The 13,126-nt window shown below is 46.2% G+C and overlaps 1 protein-coding gene, 1 long non-coding RNA gene and 1 pseudogene across 2 annotated transcripts in view; all 3 read left to right on the plus strand.

The window, feature by feature from the left end:
• Positions 1–1,168: 1,168 nt before the first annotated feature.
• LOC147981659 (uncharacterized) lies at positions 1,169–1,804 on the plus strand. The gene has a single exon (XM_087516036.1). It carries the CDS (start codon positions 1,169–1,171, stop codon positions 1,802–1,804), a length of 636 nt encoding a protein of 211 aa, XP_087372162.1.
• A 2,237-nt stretch (positions 1,805–4,041) lies between these two features.
• LOC147981660 (uncharacterized) overlaps positions 4,042–13,126 on the plus strand; it is a 361,749-nt gene continuing 352,664 nt past the window's right edge. The window contains exon 1 of the long non-coding RNA XR_015599935.1: positions 4,042–4,178. This is a non-coding gene — a long non-coding RNA (uncharacterized LOC147981660). The remainder of the gene's footprint in view (positions 4,179–13,126) is intronic.
• Positions 5,323–6,387, plus strand: LOC147981661 (uncharacterized; annotated as a pseudogene).

Raw genomic sequence — 13,126 nt, forward strand, 5'->3', positions numbered from 1 at the left:
ATCTATTCTTTCCAGGTCACAAACATCTCCATTCAGGTTAAGACCTCATCATATCAATGCCCAGATCCTGGAGAGCCCATTCCCTTCTTTAGTTTCTCGTATCATTTCTATAGTTTACTTAATCACTGGCCTTCAACCAATCTCCATCGTAACAAATTGGTGAACAGGTGATTAAATTTGATGCCTTCTATTCAAGCTTCTAGTATATTTAATAATTTTTCTATCAATTGTCATGTTCAACAATTCAGTGATTGCTAATTTCGGTGTGGCAGAAGCGGCTACTCCTTGATAGAGCATGCAACACGCGATTGATAAGATTTGATCCAAGTAGTATATCATTGTTATCACCGGGTAAATTGTGATGAAACAAATGGTTGTAGATTTAACTGAGATAACTAGTCTATAGTAATATATGTATAATGCATAAAGGAATTATACTTATTTCACAAATACATTAAAGACAAGATCTTAATATGACTAGCCAAGCAAATAAATAAACAAATATCCAGACATTTTCAAACTTGGTGTTTGGTTGTATTATATGATTTTTATGAAAACAATCATATGCGCACAACCTGTTAACTTTTCAAACTCATTCATAATAAATGAAATTCGTGATAGTATGGACTCAACTGAGCTTGGGGTTTCGACCTAATAGCTAAACATACCAAGGACATTGCTGCCGCATCCACTTTGCTAGTTTATATCGAAACAAAATCTTTTGCAAACATGCAAACGCACTTTCACAGTGTTGAGTATATTGTGTACGTGCATATTGTGTATAGGGCCACGATTGCACAGCCCAAAACTTGTCTCTTGACATGGTATCTATCGCAGCACGATCCTAAATCCTAAGCCGCCACCGCCGCCGCGCCTCTACGCGCCGCCGACGCCGCCGCTTCGCTTCCGCTCCATCTCACCAGCGCCGCACCACGACGCATCGCCGCGCATCGCTCGTTCCAACCCAGCGTCGCGCGCCTCCGCGTAGCAGCACGACAGCCATCGCCACGCCGCATCGCCCCAGCCACGCCGCGTCGTTCCATCCTAGCCTCCCACGCCACATCACGCCAGCCATCGCCACGCCGAATCGCTCCAGCCACACCGCGTGGCTTTCTGTTCTGCCAACGCCGCTCCCGCGCCGCAGCCCCTCGCAACCCTAACCTTAGTCATGAGTTCCTCCTCCACCGTCTCCAACCCGTTCGCCGGTCCCGATGTCACTCTCGTCCACGATCTCAACATCCACGAGCGCGTCCCGGTGAAACTTGATCAATCCACCGGCTCCTACTCCGCTTGGAAGCGGTATTTTTCGCTGGTGTTCCGCGAGTACCTCCTTCATGGCCACGTCGACGACACCATGGACTCGGCCCTCATGAACCATGACGAGGAGTGGATGATCCTCGACGCCACCATCATCCGCTGGTTCTACCTCACCATCTCCACCGACCTCTTCCACACCGTCGTGGATGACGACAACGCCTACGCCGTCTGGACCAAGCTCAACGGCCTATTCACCGACAACAAGCTGCAGCGCAAGGTCCTTCTCCACGACGAGTTTTACGGGTGCCAGCAGCTTGACTCGTCCATCGACGATTTTTGCATGCGCCCGAAAAAGCTTGCCGATGAGCTCCGCGATCTCAGGGAGAGGGTTGGCGACGAGCTCCTCATCAGCACCCTCACCGCCGGTCTCAACAAGGATTTCGGGAACGCCGCCTCCAACCTCACCCTCATCCCGGAGCCTACTTTTGCTAAGATGGTGGCGTACCTCAAGCTAGAGGAGCGCCGGATGAGGATGGCACGGACTTGAGAGACCTACACCGCCCTCGTCGCCGGCACCCGCGGGGGTCAAGCCCCGCCACCTCCGCGCCCGACGCCGCCTCAGCCGGCGGCGCCCGCTTTCCTGCCTGCCCCGGCTGCTCCCTTCGCGCCGCCCCAGCAGGCGGCCAACAGGGGGGGGGCGTCGTGCTGGCCGTCGCGGCGGCCGCAAGCAAGGGCGCGAGCGCTCAACGCTCAGGGACGAGCACCCCGCCCACCGCAGCAGGCCTACCAGCCGGTCCCGTGGTACGCCGGCCAGAACCCATGGACTCGCCTACTCCATGCCGGTTCCCCGTGCCCCTGCCCTGTGTATTTTCGGTGCCCGGCCACCCTCGCACCAGGTGTTCTACGCCGTGCCACAGCCCTATGCGGCGCCCTATGGGCCTCTCTCTTAGGGCAGCAGTCGCAACCAGGTGGGCTGCCGCTGCTGCCCCTGACGGCCCCGCAGCAGCCTCTCCCGCCGGTGTCGTGGGACCCGGCTCTTCTGGCGGCTCTTCACACCGCCCCCTCACCGTCCACCTACACCGGCGGCGGCGACTGGTATATGGACACTTGAGCTACCGCGCATATGGCTGCCTATCCCGGTAACCTCCACACCTCCTATCCCGTCCACACTTCCAACCGCATCACCGTCGGTGACGGCTCCTCTCTTCCTTTTACTCATATTGGTCATGCATATTTTCCGTCTAACTCCACTCCAATACCCATGTCTAATGTCTTAGTTTCTCCTGAACTTATTAAAAATCTTGTTTCTGTTCGTTCTCTTACACGTGAAAATCTTGTCACCGTTGAATTTGACGAATGTGGTTTTTTTGTTAAGGACGCTCGCACCCGGACGTCACTCCACCGATGTTACAGCCCCGACGAGATCTACCCGGTTCACTCCGCCACCTCTGCCACTTCGGCCGCCCCTGTCGCTCTCGCCGCCGGAGTGGATCTTTGGCATGCTCGCTTGGGTCATCCCAATACCGCCACCCTTCGTCATATACTTCAGAGTAGTTTCCTTCACGTGTAATAAGAACGAGGATCACTTGTGTCATGCATGTCGCCTCGGAAAACATGCTCGTCTCCCGTTTAGGGCTTCTTCTCATGTTGCATCGTACCCGTTTCAGTTAATTCATAGTGATGTTTGGACCTCTCCTGTTGCCAGTAATACGGGCTATCTTTATTATATTGTCATACTTGATGATTTCTCGCATTATGTGTGGACCTTCCCATTGCGCCGCAAGTCGGATGCTATATCCTCTCTCGCCGCTTTCTACTCCTATGTTCTCACGCAGTTTGGTCGTCCCATTCTCGCGTTGCAGACAGATAACGGGAAGGAGTTCGACAACCTTGCTGTTCGCACTCTTCTCACCACACATCGCACGACTTCTCGTCTCACCTGCCCGTACACCTCGCAGCAGAACTGGCGCGCTGAGCGTATCCTTCGCACTCTTAATGACTGCGTTCGGACACTCCTCTTTCACGCCAATGTGCCTCTGTGCTTTTGGCCTGACGCTCTCGCCACCACTTCACTCCTCATTAACATCCGTCCATGTCGCACTCGCGGAAACTTTGCACCTCATCACCTCCTCTTCGGTGCACCACCCTCTTATGATGAGCTTCGCATCTTCGGCTGTCTCCGCTACCCTAGCATCGCCGCTACTGCGCCTCATAAGCTTGCACCCCACTCCGTCGCCTGTATCTTTCTTGGCTACCCACCTAACACTATGGGCTACCGCTGCTATTAACATCCGTCCAGCAGCCAGCCAACGTTGCGCCATGATGCCGCATCAGCTCGGACGCGTGTCGAAGCCAGGCGAGGCGACGATAGCTGGGACGTGCTTCCTTGCCGTCCCCGATAAAGCAAGGGGGCCACGTCGGCAGCGCATTAAATGCATTTGTCTGACGGTGCCAGAGGATAGACTCATCCACTGTACACCTTTCCACCTCCTGTGTGCCACTGTGGCAGCCCCTCACTAGTAGAAAAAGGGTCAAACGTGAAGCACATTAGTGCCGGTTTGAATTTGAGCCGGCACTAATGTGTGCATTAGTGCCGGTTTCAATGGCTAGCCAGCCGCTCTCATTAGTACCGGTTCGTGGCGAACCTTTAGCACCGGTTCGTGCCACGAACCGGTACTAAAGTGAGTGGTGGTAGGATGTTGTCAGTCCGGGGCCCCTCCAGCACCTTTAGTACCGGGTTGTATCACGAACTGGTACTAAAGGTCGTCCTACATAGACCCTTCGTCCACCCGAGCTCGCTCTGTTCTTCCCCTTTCCCCTCTCCTCTCTGTTCTTTTCCCTCTTCCTCTCAAGCTCATCACACATTTTGCCCAAAATTTGTGAAGATTTGAAGGCCCCCATCCATTCAAATGATCACAAAGGTTAGCAACTTTGTCCTTTCATCTCTCATTGCTAGATTAGCTCATGCAATGCTTTATATAATGATTGATTTTTGAGTTTAGTAATTTGGAGAAATTATATATATGTGCTAGTATTTGATTTATATGCAATTTGAGGTCAAAAATAACACTTAGTTTGCATATGTTGGTGTGGTTTACTTAGTACCTTCTAAATCTCCGTCGTAACCACCGTCGATCGCTCGCAACGTCCCGTCGCCGGCACCACCTTGTGGTGAGCCTCTTGTTCGTGAAGTTTTATATAAAAAATTGATGTTTGTGTGATTTGGATATATAGTTACTCGTATAATTATCTTACCCATACGTTGTTTGTTATACATAGTGCCATGGTTTTGATATCCGTCCCCGTCGGCCCTCGTCCTGGTTATGATTCAGATGTGGTATATTCTCTTTTAAAACTATTCATTGCATTTCGTGTTTATGAAAAATTATGCCCATCAAGTTGACATAGATATTTGTATGTAGGAGGTAGTTGAACCAGAAATTCCAAGCGACCCTATTGTCGAGAGGTTAAATTTAGTTGAAGGAGAAAACGAGGATTTGAAGGAAAAAATGAATAGAATTGAGGGGAAGAACATGGAATTGGAGTTGCATGTTGCCGATGTCGTCGATGATCACAAGATTAAGATGGAGAAAATGCGCTTGAAGATTAGAAAGATTAGAAAATATGCCATTCATAGTGAGGCTTGGTATGATTATGCTGTTGGATCAATTGTTACCTTAGTTGCGATCTTGATCGCATTTGTTGTTGCATTTAAGTTCTTTAGATAGAGAGTTATTTGTTTGTTGCATTTAAGTGTTGTATGATCTTTATGTATGAACTTTATGTATTGTATTAATTTGGTGTTTTCGGTGCTGTGTATTGAAGATGAGCCGGCAATGGATGTACGATGACCGATGCTCTCCCGAGTTCATTAATGGTGTGCGTACTTTTCTGCTTGCGGCTGAGGCAAACAAGCGGGCGGATGGTTTTATGCCTTCTCCATGTGCTGGCTGTAAGAATGTCCACAATTACTCTACATCAAGAACCATTCACGTCCACCTGTTTGAGTCCGGTTTCATGCCCCACTATAATGTTTGGACCAAGCATGGAGAAAGAGGGGTTATGATGGAAGACAATGAAGAAGAAGAGGACGACGACAGCTATCCTGGCCATGGGTTCCCTGAATACGATAATACAACAATGAGGGAAGAAGCTGAGCCAGCAATGCGGGAAGAAGCTGAAGAAGAGACATCAGATGAGCCTGTTGATGATCTAGGTCGGGCCATTGCCGATGCAAAGAGAAACTGCGCAAGTGATTTGGAGAAGAAGAAGTTGCAGCGCATGTTAGAGGATCACAAAAATTTGTTGTACCCAAATTGCGTAGGTGACAAGAAAAAGCTGGGCACCACACTGGAATTGCTACAATGGAAGGCAGAGAATAGTGTACCTGACAAGGGATTTGGAAAGTTGCTGGTAATGATAAAGAATATGCTTCCAAAGGACAACGAATTGCCTATGAGTACGTACGAAGCAAAGAAGGCTGTCTGCCCTCTAGGGTTAGAGGTGCAGAAGATACATGCATGCCCTAATGATTGCATCCTCTACCGCGGTGAGTACGAGGATTTGAACGCTTGCCCAGTATGCGGTGCATTACGCTATAAGATCAGCCGCAATGACGCTGGTGATGTCGAGGGCGAGCGCCCCAGGAAGAAGATTCCTGCCAAGGTGATGTGGTATGCTCCTATAATACCACACTTGAAACGTTTGTTCCAAAACAAAGAGCATGCCAAGGTGATGCGATGGCACAGAGAAGACCGTAAGAAAGAAGGAAAGTTGAGAGTACCCGCTGACGGGTCGCAGTGGAGAAAAATCGAAAGAAAGTACGGGAAGGAGTTTGCAGATGACGCAAGGAACGTATGGTATGGTCTAAGCGCAGATGGCATTAATCCTTTTGGGGAGCAGAGCAACAACCATAGCACCTGGCCTGTGACTCTATGTTTGTATAACCTTCCTCCTTGGTTGTGCATGAAGCGGAAGTTCCTTATGATGCCAGTGCTCATCCAAGACCCTAAGCAACCCGGTAATGACATTGATGTGTAAGTAAGGCCATTAGTAGAAGAACTCTTACACTGTGGAATGGAACAGGTGTACGTGCGTGGGATGAGCACATGGGGGAAGAATTTGACCTAAAGGCGTTGCTGTTTGTGACCATCAATGATGGGCCTGCTCTCAGTAACCTTTCAGGACAGACAAAAGGATACCGCGCATGCACGCACTGTTTGGACGATACCGACAGTATATATTTGGCTAATTGTAAGAAGAATGTGTACCTGGGACATCGTCGATTTCTGCCGAGCAGGCATCCCGGTAGAAAGAAAGGCAAGCATTTCAAAGGTGATGCGGATCACCGGAGGAAGCCTCGCCACCGTACTGGTGCTGATGTACATGATATGGTCAAGGATTTGAAGGTGGTCTTTGGAAAGGGTCCTAGTGGACAACCTGTTCCGAATGACGCTGACGGACGCGCACCCATGTGGAAGAAGAAATCTATATTTTGGGACCTGCCCTATTGGAAAGACCTGATGCACGTGACGAAGAATCTTTGTGTGACCCTGCTTGGCTTCTTGGGCGTGTATGGGTAGATAAAAGATACACCTGAGGCACGGGAGGACCAGCAACGTATGCATGCACTAGTAGTAAACAGGGCTATGGTCCAGGCCGGCTCAGCCCGTTAGTCCCGGTTCAGTGTAGAACCGGGACCAATGTGGGCATTGGTCCCGGTTCGTGAGCCCAGGGGGCCGGCCGGGCCACGTGGGCCATTGGTCCCGGTTCGTCTGGACCTTTTGGTCCCGGTTGGTGGGATGAACCGGGACCAATGGGCCTCGCTCCTGGCCCACCACCATTGGTCCCGGTTGGTGGCTTGAACCGGGACCAAAGGCTCCCCTTTAGTCCCGGATCATGCCACCAACCGGGACCAATGAGGTGCCTATATATACCCCCTCGCGCAAGAGCAGAGCACAGTGCCCTGTTTTTTCTGGCCGAGGGGGAGAGGGCTTTGTGGTGCTCTAGCTCACCTCCTATGCACATGAGGTGTTCGATGGAATGCCCGAGCCACACTACTTAAGCTTTCTCCTCTCGAAGCTCGACCTCCAAGCTCCATTTTCCTCGAGATTTGTCTAGATTTAGCGGTCCGTCACACCCCGTCCCCGTCTTCACCGCCGTCGATCACCCGCGCCGATCTCATCACCGACACCACCGTGGTGAGCCTCTTGTTCTTATCTTCTTTCTGAAAGGAAAAATATTCTTACTTGTATGTTTAGATAGATACTTGTATCATTTTCTTATATTTATTATTGCATCTTATATAGTGCGATGGTTTTGGTATCCGCCCCCGTCGGCCCTCGTCCTGTCTATGATTCGGATTTGGTATGTATATTATCTTTATAACTATTGGTTCATTTATTGTTTATGAAAATTATGCCGACCAACGTGACATAGATTTTATTTATCTAGGATGTATGTGAATCGGAAATGCCAACGGACCCTATTGTCGAGAGGTTAAATTTAGTTGAAGAAGAAAACAATTTGTTGAAGGAAAAAATAAAAAAAATTGAGGAGGAGAAGATGATATTGGAGTTGCATGTTGCGGATGTCGTCGATGATCACAAGATCAAGATGGATGCAATGCACTTGAAGATTAGAAAGATTAGAAAATATGCCATTCATACCGAGGCTTGGAATCATTATGTCGTTGGATCAATTGTTACCTTGGTTGCGATTATGATCGCATTTGTTTTCGCATTGAAATGTTTTACATAGTTTCAATGTATGGTTTAATTAATTAGATGCTCTGGAGAGCTATATGTTGTTAGATGAGAACTATGTATGCACTTTGGTTTTAATGTGATGATGAACTTCTATTAATTTGGACACTTAATTATATATAATGCACGCAGATGAACCGGCAATGGATGTACGGTGACAGACACACCCGCGAGTACATTAAGGGCGTGCATGAGTTTCTCGATGCGGCTGAGGCAAACAAGCAGAATGATTTTATGTGTTGTCCATGCACTGAATGTGGGAACACGAGGTATTACTCTAACCAGAAAATCCTTCACTCCCACCTGGTTTACAAGGGTTTCATGCCACACTATAATGTTTGGACGAGGCACGGAGAAATAGGGGTTATGATGGAAGACGACGAAGAAGAAGAGTACGATGACAACTATGTGCCCCTTGAATACGGTGATGCTGCAACGGGGGGAGCTGGTGAAGATCAAGAGGAACCAGACGATGTGCCCAATGATGCTGCCACGGGTGAAGCTGCAGAAGATCAAGAGGAACCAGACGATGTGCCCAATGATGATGATCTCCGCCGGGTCATTGTCGATGCAAGGATGCAATGCATTAGTCAAAAGGAGAAGCTGAAGTTCGATCGCATGTTAGAGGATCACAAAAAAGGGTTATACCCCAATTGCGAAGATGGCAACACAAAGCTCGGTACCGTACTGGAATTGCTGCAGTGGAAGGCAGAGAATGATGTGGCTGACAAAGGATTTGAGAAGCTACTGAAAATATTGAAGAAGAAGCTTCCAAAGGATAACGAATTGCCCGACAGTACATACGCAGCAAAGAAGGTCGTATGCCCTCTAGGATTGGAGGTGGAGAAGATACATGCATGCCCTAATGGCTGCATCCTCTACCGCGGTGCATACAAGGATCTGAACGCATGCCCGGTATGTGGTGCGTTGCGGTATAAGATCAGACGAGATGACCCTGGTGATGTTGACGGCGAGCCCCTCAGGAAGAGGGTTCCTGCGAAGGTGATGTGGTATGCTCCTATAATACAACGGTTGAAATGTCTGTTCAGAAACGAAGAGCATGCCAAGTTGATGCGATGGCACAGTCAGAACCGAAAGAAAGATGGGATCTTGAGAGCACCCGCTGACGGGTCGCAGTGGAGAAAAATCGAGAGAAAGTACTGGGATGAGTTTGCAAAGGACCCAAGGAATGTATGGTTTGCTTTAAGCGCGGATGGCATTAATCCTTTCGGGGAGCAGAGCAGCAATCACAGCACCTGGCCCGTGACTCTATGTATGTATAACCTTCCTCCTTGGATGTGCATGAAGCGGAAGTTCATTATGATGCCAGTTCTCATCCAAGGCCCTAAGCAACCCGGCAACGAAATTGATGTGTACCTAAGGCCATTAGTTGAAGAACTTTTATAGCTGTGGAATGGAAACGGTGTACGTACGTGGGATGAGCACAGACAGGTGGAATTTAACCTTAAGGCGTTGCTGTTCGTGACCATCAACGATTGGCCCGCTCTCAGTAACCTTTCAGGACAGACAAACAAAGGATACCACGCATGCACGCACTGTTTAGATGACACTGAAAGTATATACCTGGACAAATGCAGGAAGAATGTGTACCTGGGCCATCGTCGATTTCTTCCGACCAACCATCAATGTCGAAAGAAAGGCAAGCATTTCAAAGGCGAGGCAGATCACCAGAAGAAGCCCGCCATGCGCACCGATGATCACGTGCTTGCTATGGTCAATGATTTACACTACATAATCTTTGGAAAGGGTCCCGGTGGACTAGCTGTTCCGAATGACGCTGAGGGACACGCACCCATGTGGAAGAAGAAATCTATATTTTGGGACCTACCCTACTGGAAAGACCTAGAGGTCCGCTCCTCAATCGACGTGATGCACGTGACGAAGAACCTTTGCGTGAACCTGCTAGGCTTCTTGGGCGTGTATGGGAAGACAAAAGATACACCTGAGGCACGGGAGGACCTGCAACGTTTGCACGAAAAAGACGGGATGCCTCCGAAGCAGTATAAAGGTCCTGCCAGCTACGCTCTTACGAAAGAAGAGAAAGAAATCTTCTTTGAATGCCTGCTCAGTATGAAGGTCACGACTGGCTTCTCGTCGAATATAAAGGGAATAATAAATATGCCAGAGAAAAAGTTTCAGAACCTAAAGTCTCATGACTGCCACGTGATTATGACGCAACTGCTTCCGGTTGCATTGAGGGGGCTTCTACCGGAAAACGTCCGATTAGCCATTGTAAAGCTATGTGCATTCCTCAATGCAATCTCTTAGAAGGTGATCGATCCAGAAATCGTACCAAGGCTAAGGAGTGATGTGGCGCAATGTCTTGTCAGTTTCGAGCTGGTGTTCCCACCATCCTTCTTCAATATTATGACGCACGTCCTAGTTCATCTAGTCGACGAGATTGTCATCCTGGGGCCCGTATTTCTACACAATATGTTCCCCTTTGAGAGGTTCATGGGAGTCCTAAAGAAATATGTCCGTAACCGCGCTAGGCCAGAAGGAAGCATCTCCATGGGCCATCAAACAGAGGATGTTATCGGGTTTTGTGTTGACTTCATTCCTGGCCTTAACAAGATAGGTCTCCCTAAATCGCGGTATGAGGGGAGACTGACTGGAAAAGGCACTCTTGGAAGAGACTCAATAATATGCAGGGACGGATATTCTTGGTCTCAAGCACACTACACAGTTCTACGGAACTCTACCTTGGTGACCCCGTATGTCGATGAACACAAGAACAGTCTGCGCTCCAAACACCCGGAGCAGTGCGACGACTGGATTACATGTGAACACATGAGGACTTTCAGCAGTTGGTTGGAAACACGTCTCAGAGGTGACAACACTGTTTGTGATGAGTTGTACTTGTTGTCCAGGGGACCATCTTTGACTGTATTGACTTACAAAGGATACGAGATAAATGGGAATACATTTTAACGATCGCCCAAGATCAAAAGAGCACCAACCAAAACAGCGGTGTCCGCTTTGATGCAGCAACCGAGAGCGGAAAGGACACATATTGTGGTTACATAGTGGACATATGGGAACTTGACTATGGACCTGATTTTAAGGTCCCTTTGTTTAAGTGCAAATGGGTCAATCTGTTAGGCGGCGGGGTACAGGTAGACCCACAGTACGGAATGACAACGGTGGATCTGAAAAATCTTGGGTACACTGACGAACCGTTCGTCCTAGCCAATGATGTGGCACAGGTTATCTATGTGAAGGACATGTCTACCAAACCGAGAAAAAGAAAAGATAAGGAAGCGAATACATCATACGATGAACCAAAGCGCCACATAGTTCTTTCAGGAAAAAGGGACATCCTGGGAGTGGACGGCAAGACAGACATGTCTGAAGATTATGAAAAGTTTCATGAAATTCCTCCCTTCAATGTCAAGGCTGACCCAAGCATCCTGATAAACAATGAAGATTATCCATGGTTACGGCGCAATAAGCAAATGACACAAGCGAAGAAAAAGTGAAGACTTTCTCCCGCAACTATTATGATGATACCATGCCAAATTTGTAACAGACAAACATGCTACCATTGTCCGTTTTGTACATGCACATGCTATGTGGGTGAAATTATGATACCATCCCAACTTTCAACTTTTTCAGAGTTCATTTGAAATGCTTTCATGTCTTATGGTTTGAAACTTTGATATTTCGAAAGTGATTGTCCATTTTGTACACGAAGTGCATCAAGTGTTTGTCGTAACCCTCTCTACTTTTTGGAACATGCTATGTGGGTGAAATGATGATACCATGCCAACTTTCAACCTTTTTAGAGTTCATTTTGAAATGCTTTCCAATTTCAGAGTCATTTAGCTCAAAGAATGAATTAATAGCAAACAGAATAAAGTACAAAACTTTTATGAAAATAAAAACAATCAATTAAAATATTATGTTATGATCAACTAAAATAAAACTAAAATATTCTTCAATAGCAAAAAGAATATAATTTTTGTGACCTAAAATCAAACTATAAGTATTTAATTGTAAGTATAAATAAAAGTTAAATAGCAAAGAAGAAAAAATTTCTAATTTTATAGTAAAGTTATTCATAAACTAGTGATTCACACAAATTTTTAAAAATTCAAATTTAAACTATTTAAAATTTAAAACTAATGGCACTAACAGAAAGTTTATAATTTTTGTGACCTAAAAGCAAAAAGAAATCACTAAAAAACTATAAGTATTTAGTTGTAAGTAGAAATAAAAAATAAATAGAAAAAAATATTCTAATTTTATAGTAAAGTTATTCATAAACTAGTGATTCACACAAATTTTTAAAAATTCAAATTTAAACTATTTAAAATTTAAAACTAATGGCAGTAACAGAAAGTTTATAATTTTTGTGACCTAAAAGCAAAAAGAAATCACTAAAAAACTATAAGTATTTAGTTGTAAGTAGAAATAAAAAATAAATAGAAAAAAAATCTATTTTTATAGTAAAGTTATTCATAAACTAGTGATTCACACAAATTTTTAAAAATTCAAATTTAAACTATTTAAAATTTAAAACTAATGGCACTAACAGAAAGTTTATAATTTTTGTGACCTAAAAGCAAAAAGAAATCACTAAAAAACTGTAAGTATTTAGTTTTAAGTAGAAATAAAAAAATAAATAGATAAAAATTCTATTTTTATAGTAAAGTTATTCATAAACTAGTGATTCACACAAATTTTTAAAAATTCAAATTTAAACTATTTAAAATTTAAACTAATGGCACTAATAGGAAGTTTATAATTTTTGTGACCTAAAAGCAAAAAGAAATCACTAAAAAACTGCAAGTATTTAGTTGTAAGTAGAAATAAAAAAATAAAAAACCAAAAAAATATAGAAATAAAAAGAAAAAACCAAAAAAATGCCTCCTACTGGGCCTCCACGGCCTGAATACGACTAGAAACCCTACATGGGCCAGGATTCAGGCCCGCAGAAGGCCCAATAGGCCCACAGGCGGTAGCAAGTTTAGGCCCGAAAGCCTGCATTAGAGAGGAGCTCGAATGGGTAGGCACACCAGCGCTTATAAACCAGTGCCGGCGCCCTTCAGGTAGCGATGTGGGACTAAACTTTTGGGCTCGGG

This window comes from Triticum urartu, chromosome 3A, assembly GCF_056163025.1.
Source record: "Triticum urartu cultivar PI428250 chromosome 3A, HENAU_Tu73, whole genome shotgun sequence".
In the NCBI taxonomy this organism is placed as follows: Eukaryota; Viridiplantae; Streptophyta; class Magnoliopsida; order Poales; family Poaceae; genus Triticum; species Triticum urartu.